Here is a 20,473-nt window from a genome sequence, read left to right on the forward strand (position 1 = left end):
TAAAATATTCAGCCACAGGGCAGTGGGATTATTTCATGAGTGTGTCCCGGAGATGTTATCTGAAGCATTCCACAAGTAGGCATCCTGTCTCCCCAATGTCGAGAAGACATTGGGAGCAACGGATACAGTAGATGAGATGTGTGGAGGTGCTGGTAAAACTGACTAATGTGGAAGGCTCCTTTGGTGTCCTGGACGGAAGTAAGGGGGGAGGTATGGGCGCAGGTTTTGCATTTCTTGCGGTGGCAGGGCAAGGTGCCGGGACGTTAGGGTAGATTGGTGGGGGGGCGTGGACCTAACAAGGGAGTCACAGAGGGAATGGTCTTTAAGGAACGCAAATAGGTTTGGGGAGGGAAATATATCCCTGGTGGTGGGGTCTGTTTGTAGGTGATGGAAATGGCGGAGGATAATGCGATGTGTCTGGAGTTTGGGTGGGTGAAAAGTGAGGATTTGGGGGGAGGGGAGTTCTGTCCTTGTTGTGGTTGGACAGGTGGGGTTCGAGGGGAGAGGTGCAGGAAATGGATGAGATGCATTGGAGGGCATCATCGACCACGTGCGGTCTTTGAAGGAGGAGGGTAGCTATCATGTTCTATAGTGGAATTGGTCCTCCTGGGAGCAGATGCCGTGGAGGAATTGGGAATAAGGGATAGCTTTTTTATATAGGAGGCAGGATGGGAGAAGATGTAGAAAAACAGGTAGCTATGGGAGTGAGTTGGTTTATAGTGGATGTCCATGTTGAGTTGTACTTTATGCCCCGACTAAAAAAGCCAAGAAAACAGTAAGCTTTATTAACTGCAATCCACTTGTCCTGCCACCTTTAGTGATCTGTGCTTATATACACCAAGGTCTCTCTGCTCCTCCACCCCCTTTAGAATCGTACCTCCATTTATTCTTGTCTTTCTTCAACAAAAGTGCAAGACTCTCACTTCTTTGTATTGAACATCATCTGCCACTTATCTGTCCATTCTACTAACTTGTTAATGCCATTTTGAAATTCCATGTTGTCCTCACAGTTTTGAATTATTCCAAATTCAGTGCCATCTGCAAGAGCTGATCAAATATCACTTCAACTCCATTTATCTGTTTGCTCCATATAACTATTGACTCTCTGTCTGGGTATTCAGTGACCCAGCCTCCACTATTCGCTCTTGGAGAGAAATCCAGAAACTGACAACCCTCTGAGAGAAGAAAGTTTTCCTCGCCTCTGTCTTAATTGGGCCAAGCCATCTCTTTCTGTGCTGTAATTCTCTAACTCTGAATGGCTCGTCCTGCAATCTTAAGATACTCCTGATGAAGTATAAAACCCAAAGTTCTATCTCCCATGAGATTCAGGTAAAAAAAAGCATAGAACTACTAAAAGTTGAAATAGTTGCGGTCTGGTGTTTTGCTTACTACTTCTCTTTCAGTGACAGTTACTAATAGATTTTCAGATAACTTAACTCATTACAACGTATGGAATATTCCTGTGCAGAAATTCCCTCTCATGCATTGGTCATTAACTAGAAGTCATGGATTCAAATTGTCAGCAAACAGCGGCAGGAAGTTAAGGAAACATTTTTTTCACAAGAGTTGTCAGACACTGGAGTGTCTGCGCCTGAAACTGACTCCATAGATTTAGAAGGGAATTGGACAGGTCCTTGTGGTTGACTAATTTTACATGGTTGCTGACAATAAAATGGGATGAAGGACTAAATGCCATTATTTTTCAAAGGGTCAGCACAGACACAACAGGCTGAATACCCTCAATCACGCTGATGTTATTAGCTCATTGCAACAGCAACCGCAATTCAAAATTTATAATTCATTGTGGCGCTCCTTGGGTCATCCTGAATACAGGAAAGACATTAATAAAAGTGCAAATTAAGTCATTTCATCTTTTGTGAAATGGGGAAAAACGCAAACAATGTGGTTCAGTCCAGACACAAAAACATTAGAATCACATTGTTGAAAAAAATTGAAAGTGATGACTTTCCACAATTTAAAAAAAATTCATTTGTTTAGTTTTGTGATTCATGACACAGAAGTATGAAGTTGATTCAATTTACTAGGTGGCATTGTGTAATCCTAGTACTGCTCCTTCACCTCAGTTATGTAAAATGTTTTCTTTAAAAAGTAAGCTATTTTTATTTTCTTCTGGTTACCTATCAGGTACCTTGAGTGCAGGCACGGTAATTCGAATTTTTTTTTGTTGGACTGTATTTTGAATTTCAGCTGCTGTACCTAAAAGTATGCTTTCCCCTGGCAAAACAATGAAATAACAATGAAATATTGATCGTCAATTAAAAACAGGGCATGTTGAAAAAACGTAGCAGTTCAGCCAACATCTGTGAACAGTCTTAATGTTTCAGGTTGTTGAGCATTCATCACATCTTGGTTTTATTCTTTGTCTTTAACTCTCAGGCACACAAATTCATAGGTTTTACCTACATTACTTTCTTGCATTCAGTAGATGGTTCGCACATCCAATAAAGTAGGTTACAAAACTGCAGAATTGATTATTCCATGAGGTATTTTTCATAATATTGGACCCTTTATATTACATTGTGTATGTTAGACCCATAATAATTGAGTAAAATTGGCTTATGTCTTAGTGATACTGAATACCCATTGTGTCCGAATGTGCTTGTGTGCTATGGGCCTGCAAGAGCAGATCATTATATTTCAACTACCATTCTGAAGTTATACTTTCTGAGGGCATCAAGAACTTCAGTCCTAAGTTATACTGTCCAATACTTCATTTGATGTTTGAATATTTGATTTAAATCTTGAGCAGTTCTACAAAAAAATCTGTATAGCATATTTTCTAATCACGAGATATATGACAGCAGTTTTCAGCCAATAGTTTTGAAGAGTTGTCACCATCGTAAATTCAAACAGCAATCTGACAATGGTCAGATAATCTGTTTTGGTGATTTTTATTACGGGTCAACTATTGAGTCTCACAGGGGATAATTCCCTTGATGATCATCAAAATAGTACCATGTGATCTTTTACATCTACCTGAGATGGGAATTCAGTTTCACCTCCGAAAGTTGGCACTTCTAACAGTGCAGCACTCTCTCAGTACTGCACTCGAGAGTCAGCCTTGATTTTTGTGCTCAAGTCCTGGGGTAGGACTTGATAAAAGTATCAAATTCTTAGACACCTAGCATTCACAATTATATTATTACTTTTCTCCTTATCACTTTTTTTGCAGTGATTCTGTAATGTTAAGGCCATTTTCTTCCAATAAGTTTCTTTACTGTACCTTATGCAATTAAGAATATCACTCATTAAGATGTTTTGGATGTTAACAGCCCTTCAATATCTCTCATAAGTGGTGATATTTCATTTACTGGTTATTCAATTGTTGTCAGCATCACTGATCCAAATCCTGTTTGGGCACTCATGTATGCACTTAAAACAGTGGATGATAATCATTTACTTTCCAACTGAAATTGGCTAATAACTAATAATTGGACAAATGTTCTTGGGAACGCTGGGTTTTACAACATAGAAGGAGTATGGTATTTCATCTCTTTGAAGGAGCTATATGATTCCCCGCCCCTTTTTTCCCCAAAGCTCTGTAAATTTATCATTTTTCAAGTATAAATTCAATTTCCTTCGCTGTGTTTCTGTTAATTTGTTTTCACTACCCTTTTTACAGGGCATCTCATTTCAAAGTACTGTATCTTTATTTACAATAAAACTTTCTCATTGTTTCCCCATTTGACTGAACAATCTACCTTGCTCTCATATTAGGTGAATCTAACAATTTAACTGGAGCTGCAGCAGTAGCAGTGCTACAGTTGACCACACTGCCTTCTGATTCTTCTTGTTGAGTTTTCTGCAAGGCAGACCCTGAGCCTCTCTGGCTGGAATGGGAATCAGACTCCGAGCTGTTGACTTTAGTGTGAATCATACTGACTATCGAGCCAATGAACATGCAGGCATTTTTTTAAAAAATTAAACAAAAGCCTAGGACACAGTTGTTTTGAGATGCTTTCTCAATGGCAGTGCCTCGACCAATTTGAGTTAACGTACCGAGCAATCATCCTGCTTTTCTCATCCAGTAAAAATTGTTGCTGTCTTTGAAATTTGGCATTCTTGTATCTGTCTCGATGAGTACATGGCAAAACTTCAACAATGTGCCTGTTCTTCCAGCAACATTCAAATGCTGCACTACCAAATGAAAACACTTATATTCTTGTGTTATTAGGTATGTTTTCATTTGTTATATGAACATTAGATGCATTATAATCTGTAGTATTGAAAGGGGGAGGAGTAAAGCCAATTCATTTGACAGTACTTGATCAAATTATTCTTTATTCTCTTTAACAAATTGGAACAAATGAAATTGTGAAGAATGATAGTTGTTTAATGAAAATGGTTATCAACAAGACCTATATTTATGTAGTAGTAATTGTCTGCATACATTGTTACACCTCTTTCCTCAGAGAGTGTATTTCTTGCAAAAGCAACATAAGGGACATTGACAAGTTAGCTAAATCAGAAGAACATTGACAGGTTGACCAAATGGGCAGACACTTGGAAGATAACTTTCAATGCAGAGAAATGTGAGGTAATGAATTTTGATAGAAACAGAGAGACCGTAAAGACTTAGTGGCGTAAATTTGAGGGAACTGCGGGAGCATACTTTGGGGTCCATATGCATGATTCTCTGAAAGTTGCCAGGCAAGTTAAAACACTTGTTAAGAAGACTTCTAGGTATGAAGTATAAAAGTAAGGAAATGATGCTTCACCCCTCTAAATAATTAGACCACATTTGGAGTGTTATGTTCATTTCTGGTCACCTTATTTAATGGAGAATGTTAAGGCTCTGGAGAGAGCGCAGAAGAAAGTTACTGAAATGATACCAGGAAAAAGGAGATATTAGGTACAAGGGAAGAGTAGAGGAATTGGGTTTATTCCCCCAAAGCTGAGAGGATTAAGAGGTGACCTTATTGAGATGTTCAAAATTATGAACAATTTTGACAGGGTAAAAAAAGATATTCTGTTTCCAGTCATTGATATGTCACTAACTAGTGGTCACGATTTCAAGATTGTCAGCAAGGGAGCTAGGAGTGAGATAAGGAGAAACTTTTTTCCTCAGAGTTGTTAGGATTTGGAATGTGCTGCCTGGAGGCACATTCCATACCAGATTTCAAAAGAGAGCTGAATTTAAACTTGAATGTGATGAATATAAATGGCTATGAAGAGAATGGGACTAGCTGGGTAACTCACTTGGAAACTGATATAGACATGATGGATCAAATGGCCTCCTTCTGTACTATGAAATTTGATTAATTCCAAAAATTAGATTTTTCACACTTTTTCCATTTTGTATGTTATTAGAAATCAGATTGAAGCTTCCTCCTCTGCATACAGGTCAGGTGGTAGTTTAAATTGTGAAATACTATTTCCACTATAATAGAAGATAACTCCTCTAAATACGTATCCCACTATGCCACACATGTGCAAAGTTATGGCTTTTTGTATACTGTTTCTTTCCAATGTAGTCAGTCACTACTGACCACCTAACAATTTCTGACAAAAGGTCACTGGACTAAAAACATTAACTCTGTTTCCCTGTCCACAGATGCTGCTAAAGTTTCTGCAGCACTTTGTTTTTGTTTCAGATTTCCAGCAATTATAGTTCTTTGTTTTTATTAAAATTTTCTTTCCTAAGTTGGTCACCAACATTATTGTCAAGACCCGCACTTATTTTTTTCATTAAATAAGAAGGGACTCTTTATTGGAAGTACAGTTTACCTGATAGAAATTGCTTCTTTTAATGATGTGCACTGAAGACCCATGCAAAACACAAAACTTGTGCAAGTTCAAGATATTTAGGCACCTTTTAAGGGAGAAATCCAGATGATAAATTGTTGTTTAGCTAAAAATTATCCTGTAGATTTCAAGAAACTGGATTTGTTGCCTGCCTTAAAACAGGGATATATGAGTTCTGAGAGCAGCTCTAGCAGGTAAATAAGGTGGCTCTTTTAAACTGTTTTCAGAAGCTTGAATTCAATTGTTCTTCAGAGAGCTTAGGAAGAAGCCCAAGTGCTGCCTCACCTCTGCTGAATGTTAATTGGGAGTTGGTGAGCAAAGGATTTCAGTAAGGAGGGGAAGAAGGTGTTGCTTTCTCTGACTGGTTTTTCAGCCTTCAGAAATTGGCTCTTGCTTTGGGGAAGAAGTTGATTGGTGAGTAATTGGTATGTAGTTGTTCTTCTAATTGTAAGGAGTATTTTTTTTTAAATCACAGTATGGCAGGTCAATTCAATCAAGCAGAATGCATGTCTTATGGTATATGGGAAGTCAAGGACATGCCATGTGTTTAAGATGCATTTATCTGCGGTTAGTGTAAACAGCTGCACAAACTTGAACAAAAGTTGTGAAGAAGAGCCATATCAGACTCAAAATGTTAACTTAACTTCCGTCCATAAAAGCTGCCAAATTGGCTGATTTTATTCAGCATTTCTGTTTATTGGCAAGCTTTAAGTTCAGGTTGCAGAACTTGAGCTACAGCTGGAGTCACTGTTATGTATCTGCGAGGCAGAGAACTATGTGGATAGCACTTTTGGGGAGGTGGTCACATGACAAGTTAGGAACCGAAGCAGAGAGGACTGGGAGGCGGTTACAGAGATATTGATAGGTCAAGCAAAACGTTGGCCAATGGAACATAATGTGGGAAAATGAAGTCATTCATTTTGAAAGGGAGAACAAAAGAACAGTATTTTTAAATGGAGAAAAACTGTAGAAAGCTGCAACATAAAGGGACTTGGGGTTACTTGTGCATGAAACAGAAAGCTAGCACACAAATGCAGCAGGTAATCGAACATTGAACAGTACAGCACAGAAATATGCCCTTTGGCCCGATGTTGTGCTGAACATGATGCCAAATTAAACTAATTCTTTCTGCCTGCCATTGGTCCATATTCCTCCATTCCTTGCATATTAATTTGCTTATCTAAAAGTCCCTTAAATGCCCCAATCGTATCAGCATACTATACTATCTTCCTAATCAGGAAAACAAATGAAATGTTGGCTCTTTTTCAATGGGGTTGACTAAAAAAAGAGTAGGCAAGTTTTGCTGCAACTGTACAAGGTGCTGATGAAGCCACATCTTAAGTACTGGAGGCAGTTTTGGTCCTTAGTTAAGGAAAGATTGTTTCATTGGAGGCAATTCAGAAACGTTTCACTAGGATAATCCCTGGTGTGGAGGGATTGTCTTATCTGCAAAGTCTAAACAGGTTGGGACTGTACTCATTGACATTGCCAAGAACAAAAGGTGATATCATTGAAACTTCAAGGATTCTTAAAGAGCTTAACAGGGTAAATGCTGAGAAGATTTTTCCCCTCATGAGAGAGTCTATGAGCAGAGAATATAATCTCAGAATTAAGGGCTGCCTATTTATGACTGAGAAGTGGAAGAATTTCTTCTTGCAGGGTTGTGAGTCTTTGGAATTCTTGCCACAAAGAGCTGTAGAAACAGTAGCTTTATTTATATTTAAGATTGAGATGATAGATTCTTGATCAGTAAGGAATCAAGGATTACAGGGGAAAAGGCAGGAAAGTGGACATAAGGAGTATTGGATTGGTGATGATTCTATTGAATGGTGGAGCAAGCTTGAGGAACCTGACCAGCTTGCTACTATTCTTTTTTTCTGGTCATGGAATCGGAGAGCTGTAGAGAATGGAAACAAACCCTTCAGTCCAACTCGTCCATGCCGATCAGATATTCTAAACTAATCTAGTCCCATTTGCCAGCATTAGGCCTATATCCCTCTAAACCCTTCCTATTCATATACCCATCCACTCTTTTAAATGTTGTAATAGTGCCAGACTCCACCACTTACTCTGGCAGTTCATTCCATACATGCACCACCCTCTGTGTGAAAAGGTTGCCCTTTAGGTCCCTTTTAAATCTTTTCCCTCTCACCTTAAACCTATGCTCACTAGGTTTGAACTCCCTAACCTGAGAACAGACCTTGACTATTCACCCTATCCATGCCCCTCATGATTTTATAAACCTCTATGACGCCACCCCTCAGCATTTGACGCTCCAGGAAAAATAGTCTCAACCTATTTAGCCTCTCTCTATAGTTCAAACCCTCCAACCCTGGCAACATCCTTCTAAATCGTTTCTGAACCCTTTCAAGCTTCACAATATCCTTTCTATAGCAGGGAGACCAGAATTGGACGCAATATTCCAAAAGTGATCTAGCCAGTACAACTAAAACATGACCTCCCAACTCCTCTACTCCATGCACTGACCAATAAAGGCAAGCATACCAAATGCCTTCTTTATTATCCTATCTACCTGTAACTCTACTTTCAAGGAATTATGAACCTGCACTTCAGGGTCCTTATCATTCAGTGTGTAAGACCTGCCCTGATTTGCCTTTCCAAAATGCGGCACCTCCTATTTATCTGAATTAAATTCTATCTGTCACTTTTCGACCCAGTGGCCTGTTTGATCACATTCCCATTGTCCTCTAAAATAACCTTCTTGGCCATCCACTGTACCACAAATTTTGGTGTCATCTTTAAACTTGATAATCGTACTTCCTATGTTCACATCCAAATCGTTTACATAAATGACAAAAACAGTGAACCCAGCACCAATCCTTCCTGCACACTGCTGGTAACAGACCTCTATCACCACCCTCTGTCTTCTACCTTCAAGCCAGTTCTGTATCCAAGTGGCTGGTTCTCCCTACATTCCATTTGTTCTCACCTTGCTAACTAGTCTACTGTGTGGAATCTTGTTGAATGCCATACTAAAGTCCATGTAGTCATGTCCACTACTCTACCTTCATCAATCCTCTTTGTTACATCTTCAAAGGTCTTGTGCTCTAATTTAAAAGCAGTACTTCATGAGTTGTAATCTCAGCATAATCTCCAGTGCCACATGCTAATGAGCACAGGAATAGAAGGATTCATTTTTGAACACCTGTTTAGCGAACTGATGTTGGATGGAGGGCATTGGTTCTGAGTTCTGAGGCATTGGTATTGGTATTGGGAAAGGTGGGATCTGTACATGCTGGATGGATTAAACTTAACAAGATCAGGACTAACATCCTACAAGGTGATTTACTGGTGCTGTTTGAGAGAGAAGTCACTGAAGGCTAACATGCATGTGCAGCTGGCAACTAAAACTAATGGCATGTTACTCTTTCTCACAAGATACCAATGACCTAATGGCTGTGACAATAATTGTGGGGAAAAGGTTTCAAAGCGGGTGATCGGACATAATCAGATCGATAGGGTGGATCAGTCTTGATGGGCTGAATGACCAACTCTGCTCCCATGTTGTGTCCAGTAGTTAGTTAGAGATCAAGAAATGATGAGCAGTGGCGAAGGTCTAAAATGTTCTGATTACACCTTTTAGCAAGTAAGCATTATTCATGATAATTTAAGTGCATGTTCAATAAATATGTAGTTTATTTTGCGATGAAAGTTGTGTAATTTATATACATTTTTAATATGATTTTATTTGGACTTTTGAATTTTGAACTTGTGGCTTATGTGTTTTCTACGTATCTGAAGAGATTTAATGATTAAATTGTAAGTATTTTTATAGCCATATGATTTAGTTTACCAAACAGTATTGGAGAGAGACTTACTGCAAAGTAATGGATTTGCTTACATTATGAGAGTGAACAAAATAAAAGTATTTTGCATTTGGCCGTCAGACAGAAAATTCTGGACTTTTTTTATTTAGGGGAAAGACCCATATCTTGTTGGGATGTTAGCTTCTGTTGGACAGTTTTGGTAAACTCTTGACTGAAGCTTGATGTGTAAAACAGTTCCTGCTGAGAAATGGAGGTGATTTAGGGCTATTATGAAAGAGCTTTCCTCAAAGTGAAGAGTATGAAGATTCCAGGTGGGAAGCTGAAAAAGTATAAGCCTAGTTGTATGAAGCCTCCAGGAGAAGGCTATTAGTTACAAAGGTTGGGCATTGTAGTTAGACTTAAATTAATTCTACAGATGGGAAATGAAAGGGAGTTCTCTCTGTGAATACTGTTAAGGAGGGTTATGGGATGAATGGGATTGTATTGTACTGTGTGTTTCTAAATCTTTTAAACATCTGCAATATGTAAATAGTTTGGTTTATTTTTTTCTTTCTATTATTTTGCATAATAAACTTCAGTTTTATTGTCAGAACTGAACCGGCAGCATTGCATGTTTTTGCTATCATGAAAGACTACCTCAATAAAACCAAGAAAACAAAATATGATCTATCAAGCCAGATTTGAGTCTGGGATTTACTTTGTCCAGAAATAACAGTAGCTGGGGTTATAATAATAGGCATTCTTTTCTAAAAATCGGTAAATTGTTGTGACATCATTCCATCATTTTATCTTGTGGTAAATCCAGGTGGAGATTTCCTTTCATTTTTACGGAAGAAGAAAGATGAATTAAAGATGAAGCAACTTGTGAAGATGTCTTTGGATGCTGCTGCTGGTATGGCTTATCTCGAAGGAAAGAACTGTATTCACAGGTGAGGAAAATATTCCTATTTCATCTGCACACCTTTCCAATTTCATGTGATTTTATTTACAGAGAATTTTTGGCTCTTGCAGAAACTATACTTCACAATGCATCCAATTTTTTGGCTGTTTGCCTGCTATATCTAATAGTGTGATCTGTGTCCCCACTGTATTCAAATGTTTCTCTGTTACTTTTTGACAGCCAAGAAGTTTAATTTCTGATTGCTGTATCCGCAATAGAACTGGGAAACCAAAACATATAATATAAAAAGATAATATCGACATCATAAAGCATATTTTAATATGGATATTATTGTTTTAGGAGGAAAGAAAAACTATGAATTCAACTCATCAAGGACTATACAACAAGATAATAAAACATTTTAAATTCACATGAGTAAAATGAAAACTAATGGGAATAGACCCATTCAGGGCCATAGGATAATGCTACTGGTAATGATAGATGACACATTTCCAATCTCCGGCATAATAGAGGAGTAGGGTGTTCTGCACATAAAACCTTTTTTGTCATTTGAACAGGTCATGACTGATCATCTATCTCTTTGCCACTTATCTCCACTTCACCTATATCTCATGATACCATTAGTATCCTAAAATTTATTAACTTCTGACTTGCCAATAATTGAGTTCCACAGGTCTCTAATGCAGGGAATTCCAAAGACTTGCCACCTGTTGAGTAAATAACTTCCTCTTCATCTAAATGGCTTACCCCTAATTCTAGAACTCTACCTCTGGTTCTAGACTAACTGGCCATGCAACATTTCCAATAGATATCTACCAAGTCATGTCTTGTATGATTTGTGTTGTAAGTTTTAGTGTGATCACCTCTCATCCTTTGTAACTAGAGAATGAAGGCTCAGTTTCTTGAATCTCTCCTCAGAAGACAGTCCCACCATCCCATGAATTAGTCTTGTGATCCTCTGTACTCCTACTTTGGTAAATATATTCTTCCTTGGATAAAGAAACCAAAATTATACACAGTACTCAAGGTGCAGGCTCACCAAGGGATTTTGCAGTCGCACAAGACATCTTTATTCCTGCACTCAAATCCCCATGCACTAAAGGCCAACATAGCATTTACCTTCCTGGCTGCATCTGCATGTTAGAATTTTGTGATTCATGAGCAAGGACACTCCTGTCCATTTGGACTTTACAGCTTCCCACCTCTCACCTATTTACTTGGCCTTTCTGTTTTCTCATCTAAAATGGTCAATGCATACCTGGATCATATTCCATGTGTGATGCTGTTGCCCAGTCACTGAGCTGGTCCAAATTTAGATTAGATTAGATGATTGGATTCCCTACAGTGTGAGAACAGGCCCTTTGACCCAACTAATCCACACCCTCTGAAGAGAAACCCACCCAGACCCATTCCCCATATTTCCCCTGATTAATGCACCTAACCCTATGGGCAATTTAGCATGGCCAATTCACCTAACCTGCACATCTTTGGACTGTGGGAGGAATCCAGAGCACCCGGAGGAAACCCACGCAGACACAGGGAGACTGTGCAAATTCCACACAGACAGTCGCTCGAGGCTGGAATTGAGCCCAGGTCCCTGGTGCTGTGAGGCAACAGTGCTAACCACTGACCCACTGTGCCGCCCCAGATCTCTGTGAAGCGTCATTGGATCATCTTTATCTCACATTTCCACCTAATTTTGGTCATTAATAAATTTAGGAATAATAACATTGGTCCCTACTTAGAAATTATTTACATAGATTGTGAGTAGCTATGGTTCAAGCATTGATCCTATGGTGCCTACTGGTAACAGCCTACTATCCTAAGAATGAACTGTTTATTCCTACTCACTGATTTTTGTTATGAAGATGGCTCATATTTATTAATCTTTATGGACTTGGCTTTGGAAGAATATAGAGATGCACAGATTGACCTTTTTAAACAAGCAATGAAAAGCATTATTGGAGCATATTTTATACACATTACCGTTGGCTAGAAAATGTTTTAGACATTCATTTTTTACCCCCTTACCTGAAGTGTGTGCATGTGGTTTGGTTTACTTTGAGGATGCGGGTAAAAATTTGTTTTCGCACAAGTTGTGAGAACCAGCCCTAAAATTATTGGAAGTCTCCAATTGATTCATCTATTCATTTTATGTCCAATATAGGAAAAGCATACAATTGGTCATATTGAAACTTGGGTATAATATTTTTATTTGATGTTGTGACTTAAGAAGTGACTGGCACAACAGTTCATTTATTCCATCTTGGATATAACAAAAAAAGGAAAATTGCAATGGAATATTGCATGTAGTCAGTATGCAATAAGAAACGGGCTAAGAATAATTAGAAAAGTATTTGTTTTTAAATCAGTTTGCTTCTGCATTTTTATGTCAAATTTTTTTGGAAGTGGCTAAGGCTTTGCTGAAGGTTGAAGACTTTTCCCTGGGTGATTTGCAAAAAAAAAAGTCAAGGCTGGATTATTAGAATTGGTGGATAAGTTAATCACACAACCTTAGAAATTGCAGGAAAGACAAAGCATATTAGTCTATAATTCAGCTGAACTAACAAGAATTCTTTATAGATGAAGCAACTTGAACCAGAAAGAGAATTAGAAGTGAAAGAAAAGAACAATAAATACCATGTTAAAAATGCTGATTGCTCGTTCACAAATCACACACCAGAAACACACTTATGACCTACTTCCCCATATATTGGGGACATTGTGGTGAATCTAAGAGTGGGGAAATGCAACAGGGGAAAGAAATAATGTGGAAAATGATAAACAGACAATGGCAGAAAGGAACAGACAATACAGAATTAAGAACAAATCAGATAAGATGAGAGATTACATAAATAGTGAAAGACATTGTGACTCACTGGAATTTAGAAGGATGAGAGGAGATTTAATTGAAGTATATAAAATGCTAAAGGGATTTGACAAAGTAGACATAGAGTGGACATTTTCCCTTATGGAGAAATCTAGGAAACAAAGATATAGTTCCAGACTATGGGGATGGTGGATTTAAAGCAGAGATGAAGAGAAATTACTTTTTTCAAAAGTCGATGGATTCACTACCTCACAGTGCGGTGGATACCGGGCCACTGAATAAATTTAAGGAGCGAATGGACAGATTTTTAATTAGCTACAGGGTAAAGGGTTGTGGGGAGTGGGTAGGAAAGTGGAGTTGATACTGGAATGAGAACATGGTTGATCTTTTCAAATGGTTGTGCAAGCTCGATGGGCTAAATTGCCTACTCCTGCTAGCTCTTATGTTCTTATTTGAATTTATGTAGCATTTGAAGCAAAACAAATGACCTGGTAGTACAAATTGGGATAAATAAGTATGATCTAGTCACCAGTAAGAAGATATCAGCAAATCCAGAGGAATGACCTAAATTCAAGTAACCAGGATAGAGAAGCAGTCTGGATAGAGATGTGGAATGATAAAGTCAAGAGGCCACTTGTGGGAGTTGTGTGTAAACCTTCTAACTGTAATCACATGGAATGACAGTGTTTCAAGGATGAAACAATGGGAGCTTGTCAAAAGGGTACTGCAATTATCACTTGGGATTTTAACTTGCATATAGTCTGGAAAATTCAATTCAATAAAGATAATTTAGCTGAGGACCAGCATGTCATGACACGAATTGGAGAATAGTTGAAACTAGACCTGATTTTGACAACAAGATAGAACTAATTACTGACCTCTTAGTGATTGATTTTTATACAAAAATTTTATCCAATTTTGAATTTAAACAAAGGCAGTTATGAGACTATGAGAGCAGAGTTTATGAAAGTAAACTGGCAAATTAGATTAAGGGATAAGTCAGTAGAGATGCAGTAGCAAACATTTAAGGGGATATTTCAGAAAGATACATTCAACAAGTAAGAAATTTTTAAAGGGATAGAACTGCCATCCATGGTGAACTTCAAAAAAAAGTCAAAGGTAGATTCAAACTCAAAGAAAATACAATTGTGCAAAGATAGGTGGGAAATTAGAAGATTGAACAGAATATTAAAACAAGAATTACTCAACAATTAATAAGGAGGGAAAAGTTAGAGTACAAAAGAAAGTTCACTAAAAATATAAAGACAAAGAGAAAAGTTTCTTTGGATATTTAAAGAATAAGTTAACAAAGTAAGTGTTGGTCCGATAGAAAATGAGTCCAGAGAATTAGTGAAAGAGTATAAATACATGGCAGATGAATTGAACAGATGTTTTGCATTGGTCTTCAGGATACAAGTAGCATGCTGGGAATAGCTATAAATCAGGAATTGAAAGAGAGGGAGGAACTCAAGGCAGTTACAATTGCAAAGGAAGTAATATTGAGTAAATTGTTGAAACTGAGAGTTGACAAGTACCGAGGTCCTGATGGAGAAGTAGCTAGTGAGATATTACTAAAAGTTGAACAATCATCAGCAAACACCTCCCCTGTCTGACCTTCTGGCAGGAAAGTCACTGATGAAGCAGAAGAAAATGTTTATAGAATCATAGTCATAGAGATGTACAGCACGGGAACAGACCCTTCGTCCATGCGGACCAGATATCCCAACCCAATTTAGTCCCACCTGCCAGCACCTGGCCCATATCTCTCCAAACCATTCCTATTCATATACCCATCCAAGTGCCTTTTAAATGTCGCAATTGTACCAGCCTCCACCACTTCACTGGCAGCTCATTCCATACACGTACCACCTTCGTGAAAAAGTTGCCCCTTAGGTCTCTTTTATGTCTTTCCACACTCCCCCTAAACCTATGCTCTCTAGTTCTGGACTCCCCCACCCCAGGGAAAAAACTTTGCCTGTTTACCTGATGCATGCCTCTAATGGTTTTATAAACCTCTATCAGGTCACCCCTCAGCCTCCGACAGGCCTAGAATATTTTAGATGTCTGCACAGAAACACAGGATCAGCCCCCAAATGTTCCCAAAGCGCCCAGGAAAGTTCACTGTCCAGGGCAATTAGAGAAAAGTACCTCCTGTTTTCCCCACCCTTTCCAAATAAATGGAAGGAAATGGTGAAATGTTGCTCCTTAAATCCTCTTCTTTTGAGGCTGCTGCTGATATCAGCAATAAATGTGGTCAAGAAGCAACTTGAGTTTAGAGGAGCAATTGGAGTTAGTGCTGGGGTGACTGAGAAAGGTGCTGGTGCATAAGGAGCTGGGATCAGAGAACTGAGGGCTGCGAAGTGGGTCACAAAGAGCTGCTCAGTAAAGTGAGCTTTTTACAAGAGAAACCTTTGCTGAGGCTGGAAGTGCCTTTTTGTAGAATCCCTGAAAGCAGGCCATTCAGCACATCAAGACCACACTGACCCTCCAAAAAGCATCCCATCCAAACCCACCCTATTTCTGTAAACTTGCATTTCCCATGACTAATTCATCGAGTTGCACATCCATGGATACACCTGCAAGTAGTATCTGGGTTGTGTGGACACTATCGAGGGGACTGTGCGATGAATATCAAGGTGACAGCTAAGATAAATGATCGTGGGGAGGGGAATAAGGAGTCTGCAAGGGAAGTATGAGGCGTGAAGAAGGTTGTAAAGTGTGAGACAAATAACGTTGCATGGAAGCTGTCGAGAGAAACAAGTTATAAGAGCAGTGTGAGGGATAAGAAGGAGGCTGTGAGGAGGGAGAAAGCGTTTGCAAGAGAACTTTGGGAAAGAAAGAAGTTGTTAAGGAGAGAGAACAGTTTCAAACCTGTCAAGAAAGCAATACCTAGCTAACTAGAATCCAAACTAACTTTCAATCATGGAGTTAATGACATCCTTGCAAATTAATATGGAACCTTGAGTTTAAGTTCAAGATTACTTGGAAAAATGCAGTGAATTCTGTTGTAATGAACACTGAGTATTAACTTTAAATGTGAGATTGAGAACCAAGGTGCAGTCAGTATGTTTATAACTGTCTGTTTAAAATCTTCTGTCTTTGTGCATGTGTGATGGAACATTTGCTATAATATCATCAATTTAGGGAAGGTGTGTTCAAGGTAATGAATTTTCGTATGCACAATTATTTGTTGTGTTGAAAAAAACACTTTTTTAAAGCTGAAACTTATATTGTACCAGTTGAAATGCTATGATGTTGAGGAAATGAATGCTTTCTTTGTGCGTTGAGGATGTAACTCTGAAGATGGACGAGGGAGATCCAGTAGATGTTGTGGACTTTCCGAAAGCTTTTGATAAAGTCCCACATAGGTTAGTGAGCAAAATTAGGGTGCATGGTATTGGGGGCAAAGTACTAACTTAGATTGAAAGTTGGTTGGCTGATAGGAAACAAAGAGTAGTGATAAACTGCTCCATTTCGGAATGGCAGGCAGTGACCAGTGGGGTGCTGCAGGGATCCATACTGAGACCACAGCTTTTCACAATATATGTTAATGATATAGAAGATGGTATTAGTAATAACATTAGTAAATTTGCTGATGATACAAAGCTGGGTGGCAGGGTGAAATGTGATGAGGATGTTAGGAGATTACAGGGTGACCTGGACAAATTAGGTGAGTGGGCAGATGCATGGCAGATGCAGTTTAATGTGGATAAATGTATGGTTATCCACTTTAGTGGCAAGAACAGGAAGGCAGATTACTACCTCAATGGAATCAATTTAGGTAAAGGGGCAGTACAGAGAGATCTGAGTGTTCTTATACACCAGTCAATGAAGATAAGCATGCAGGTACAGCAGGTAGTGAAGAAGGCTAATAGCATGCTGGCCTTCATAACAAGAGGAATTGAGTATAGAAGCAAAGAGGTGCTTCTGCAGCTGTACAGGGCCCTGGTGAGACCACACCTGGAGTACTGTGTGCAGTTCTGATCTCCAAATTTGAGGAAAGACATTCTGGCTATTGAGGGAGTGCAGCGTAGGTTCATGAAGTCAATTCCTGGAATGGCGGGATTACCTTACACTGAAAGACTGGAGCAACTGGGCTTGTATACCCTTGAGTTTAGAAGACTGAGGGGGGATCTGATTGAAACATATAAGATTATTAAAGGATTGGACACTCTGGCAGCAGGAAACATGTTTCCGCTGATGGGTGAGTGCCGAACCAGAGGACACAGCTTAAAAATACGGGGTAGACCATTTAGGACAGAGATGAGGAGAAACATCTTCACCCGGAGAGTGGTGGCTGTGTAGAATGCTCTGCCCCAGAGGGCTGTGGAGGCCCAGTCTCTGGATTCGTTTAAGGAAGAGTTGGATAGAGCTCTCAAGGATTGTGGAATCGAGGGTTATGGAGATAAGGCAGGAAGAGGATACTGATTAAGGATGATCAGCCATGATCATATTGAATGGTGGTGCAGGTTCAAAGGATAGAATGGCCTACTCCTGCACCGATTGTCTATTGTTTAGGCTTCAAGTTTAATGGAGAATTGTTAATGATTGAGAATATTGATAAATAATGCTAATTATGCTTCTGCACATCTAAATACACCAGATGTCAACATGCGTATTATGAGGGTATTGTCTGTGACTGTGTCATCTAAAGACTTAGTGAGAATGAAAAAGTAACCCTTGAGAAAACTTCAAAAGAAGACCTCAAAAAAGAAAAATGATTGAGCCTTGTTGCACAGATATCCAACAACTGAAATGATTGACCACCTACAACCACAACATTTGTGCTATGGATTCAACCAGCAGCGTATCCCTCTAATGTTTATTGACTTAGGTTTGCTTGGATTCTTTGATGGCACACTTAGTCAAATGTTGATTTGATATCAAAAGCTTTCATTCAAGCTCATCTCTGAAATTCTGGTCTATTTTCCATGTTTGAACCAAAGTTGTAATGTCATTTTATATTGTGTATCATAATGTAAAATAAGAAATATTATTCAGAGAGGGCTATACGGGTTCTCAAGACTGCTGCACCATAAGAACAAGATTGTATCCAGTCCTCGATATCAAATTCACTTTCATGCTGATGCCCAAATCCCTTGATTTCCCAAAATTTATCAGTTTCAGTTCTGAACTTTTTTTATTCTTTCACGATATACTCAATTTTGTGTAAATAAATCACACACGTGTATGTATATACATACAAGATCATGCCCACTAATGAGAACAAACAACACCAAGATGTGATCAAACTTGAGAGAAAATTCAAGAAGCTTTTGATACATTATGTTAGTAATACTTCATTATAAAAGTTAAAACCACAGGAAAACAGATTAGAGCTTAAAACTGAATGAAGATCCATTTAAGATATGACATGAGATTCCCTGCTTCATAAAATGAGTGCTATCAGAAACAAGCACGCCCTGTGAAATTGTATGTTTATATGTCAATTTACAAGTCATGCCACAATCGGTTAAGTGCTGCAAGTAGGTTGAAATTGTCTGAACAATTCAGGATAATTAAAGATGAAACACCATATCTGCTCCCAGGAGAAACAATTCCACTCCAGGACATCTTAGATGGCTTCCAATTTCAAGGACCACAGTTTCCCCCGATGTGGTCAACAATGCCCTCTGGTGAATCTCCTCCACTTCCCGCACCTCCGCCCTGGAATCCAGCCCCCCCCCTCAACCCCCAACTTCCTCACCTTTCACCCCACTAATTTCTGGATACAGCACATTATCCTCTGCCACTTCTGCCACCTATAATCAGACTCCACCACCAGAGATATATTTCCCTCCCCACCCATGCCAGCATTCCGCAGAGACCACTCCTTCCATGACTTCCTTGTTGGGTCTATGCCCCCTCACCCCACCAACCCACCCTTCAATCTCAGTACCTTCCCTTGATGCTGCAAGAGGTGAAAAACCTGTGCTCATACCTTCCCCCTCACCTCTATCCAAGACCCCAAAGGATCTTTCGACATCCAGCAGAATTTTCTTGCACCTCGTCTACTGTGTCCATTGCTCTCGATGACAACTCACGAAACATTTCAGGGAATGTCTCTGGGTCACACGCACCAAACAACCCTACAGACCTGTGGCTGACCACTTCAACTCCCCTTTCCACTCTGCCAAGGACATGCGAGTCCTGGGCCGCCTCCACTGCCAAATCCAAGCCACCTGACACTTGGAGGAAGAAAGCCTCATCTTCTGCCTTGGGACCCTCCAACTGCACGGCATCAACGTTGATTTCACAAGATTCCTCAAATCCCCTCCCCCCACCTCATCCCAGATCCAACCCTCCAACTTGGCACCACCCTCTTGAACCGTCCAACCTGTCTATCTTCCTTCACACCTATTCCCTCCATCCTCCTCTCTGACCTATCACGATCACCCTCTCCCACCTCCATCTACCTACCACCTTCCCAGCTACCTTCGCTCCAGCTCCACCCCCATCTTCCTGTTTATCTTTCAGCCCCCTTGCCCGCTCCCCCCTCCCCATTCATGATGAAGGACTTATGTCCGAAATGTCGATTCTCCTGCTCCTCTGATGCTGCCTGACCTGCTGTGCTTTTCCAGTGCCACACTTTGACTCAAAATATTAATTCTGCTTCTCTCTCTACAGTGCTCCTCTGATGCTGCCAGACGTGCCGAGTTTCTTCAGCACTTTCTATTTTTGCAGTAGAATTAATATTTGCAATCAGGGCTAAATTTATGGCTTTAATATTAACAGAATTATGTAGGAAGCAGTTAAAATCAGTTCGACAAGCAATCTGATAGCTGGACTTTCAGAAATTAAGTGAGAGTAAATCATTGACATTATTGACATGGTACTGTTGGAGAAATTCTTGTGAAGCAGTATAAAACAAAGAATAGGCCAGATCCTTGGGGACTCTTGACATCATCAAATGAGAGAGAAGAGAAGCCACTGTTGCAGGTGCAGTAGTGACATTTGAATAGATAAGAATTAGAACCATGAAGTACTGCATATTGGAGGAGAGATAATGGTGTTGGTAGACCTGGTTTAAATTTGAAAGCCGTTAAGAGATTGAGGAATTGTATCACAAAATAAAAATAAAAAGTATACTCTTCATGGCCACATTGCTTTGAGAAAAGGTTGAAAGAATTTGGGAGATTAATTAATGATGCCCATGGAGCAGAGTGATTTTGTTTATCTATCAGGTGG

General features: G+C 39.4%; 1 protein-coding gene across 5 annotated transcripts in view; it reads left to right on the plus strand.

The window, feature by feature from the left end:
• Positions 1-20,473, plus strand: part of fer (fer (fps/fes related) tyrosine kinase) — a 199,311-nt gene that overhangs the window by 158,671 nt on the left and 20,167 nt on the right. For all 5 annotated transcript variants that reach the window (XM_072583637.1, XM_072583635.1, XM_072583636.1 and 2 more), the window contains one exon: positions 10,360-10,483. In XM_072583637.1, coding sequence (XP_072439738.1) covers positions 10,360-10,483 — 124 coding nt within the window. The remainder of the gene's footprint in view (positions 1-10,359; positions 10,484-20,473) is intronic.

The sequence above is a fragment of the Chiloscyllium punctatum genome, chromosome 2 (assembly GCF_047496795.1).
Source record: "Chiloscyllium punctatum isolate Juve2018m chromosome 2, sChiPun1.3, whole genome shotgun sequence".
Taxonomy (NCBI): domain Eukaryota; kingdom Metazoa; phylum Chordata; class Chondrichthyes; order Orectolobiformes; family Hemiscylliidae; genus Chiloscyllium; species Chiloscyllium punctatum.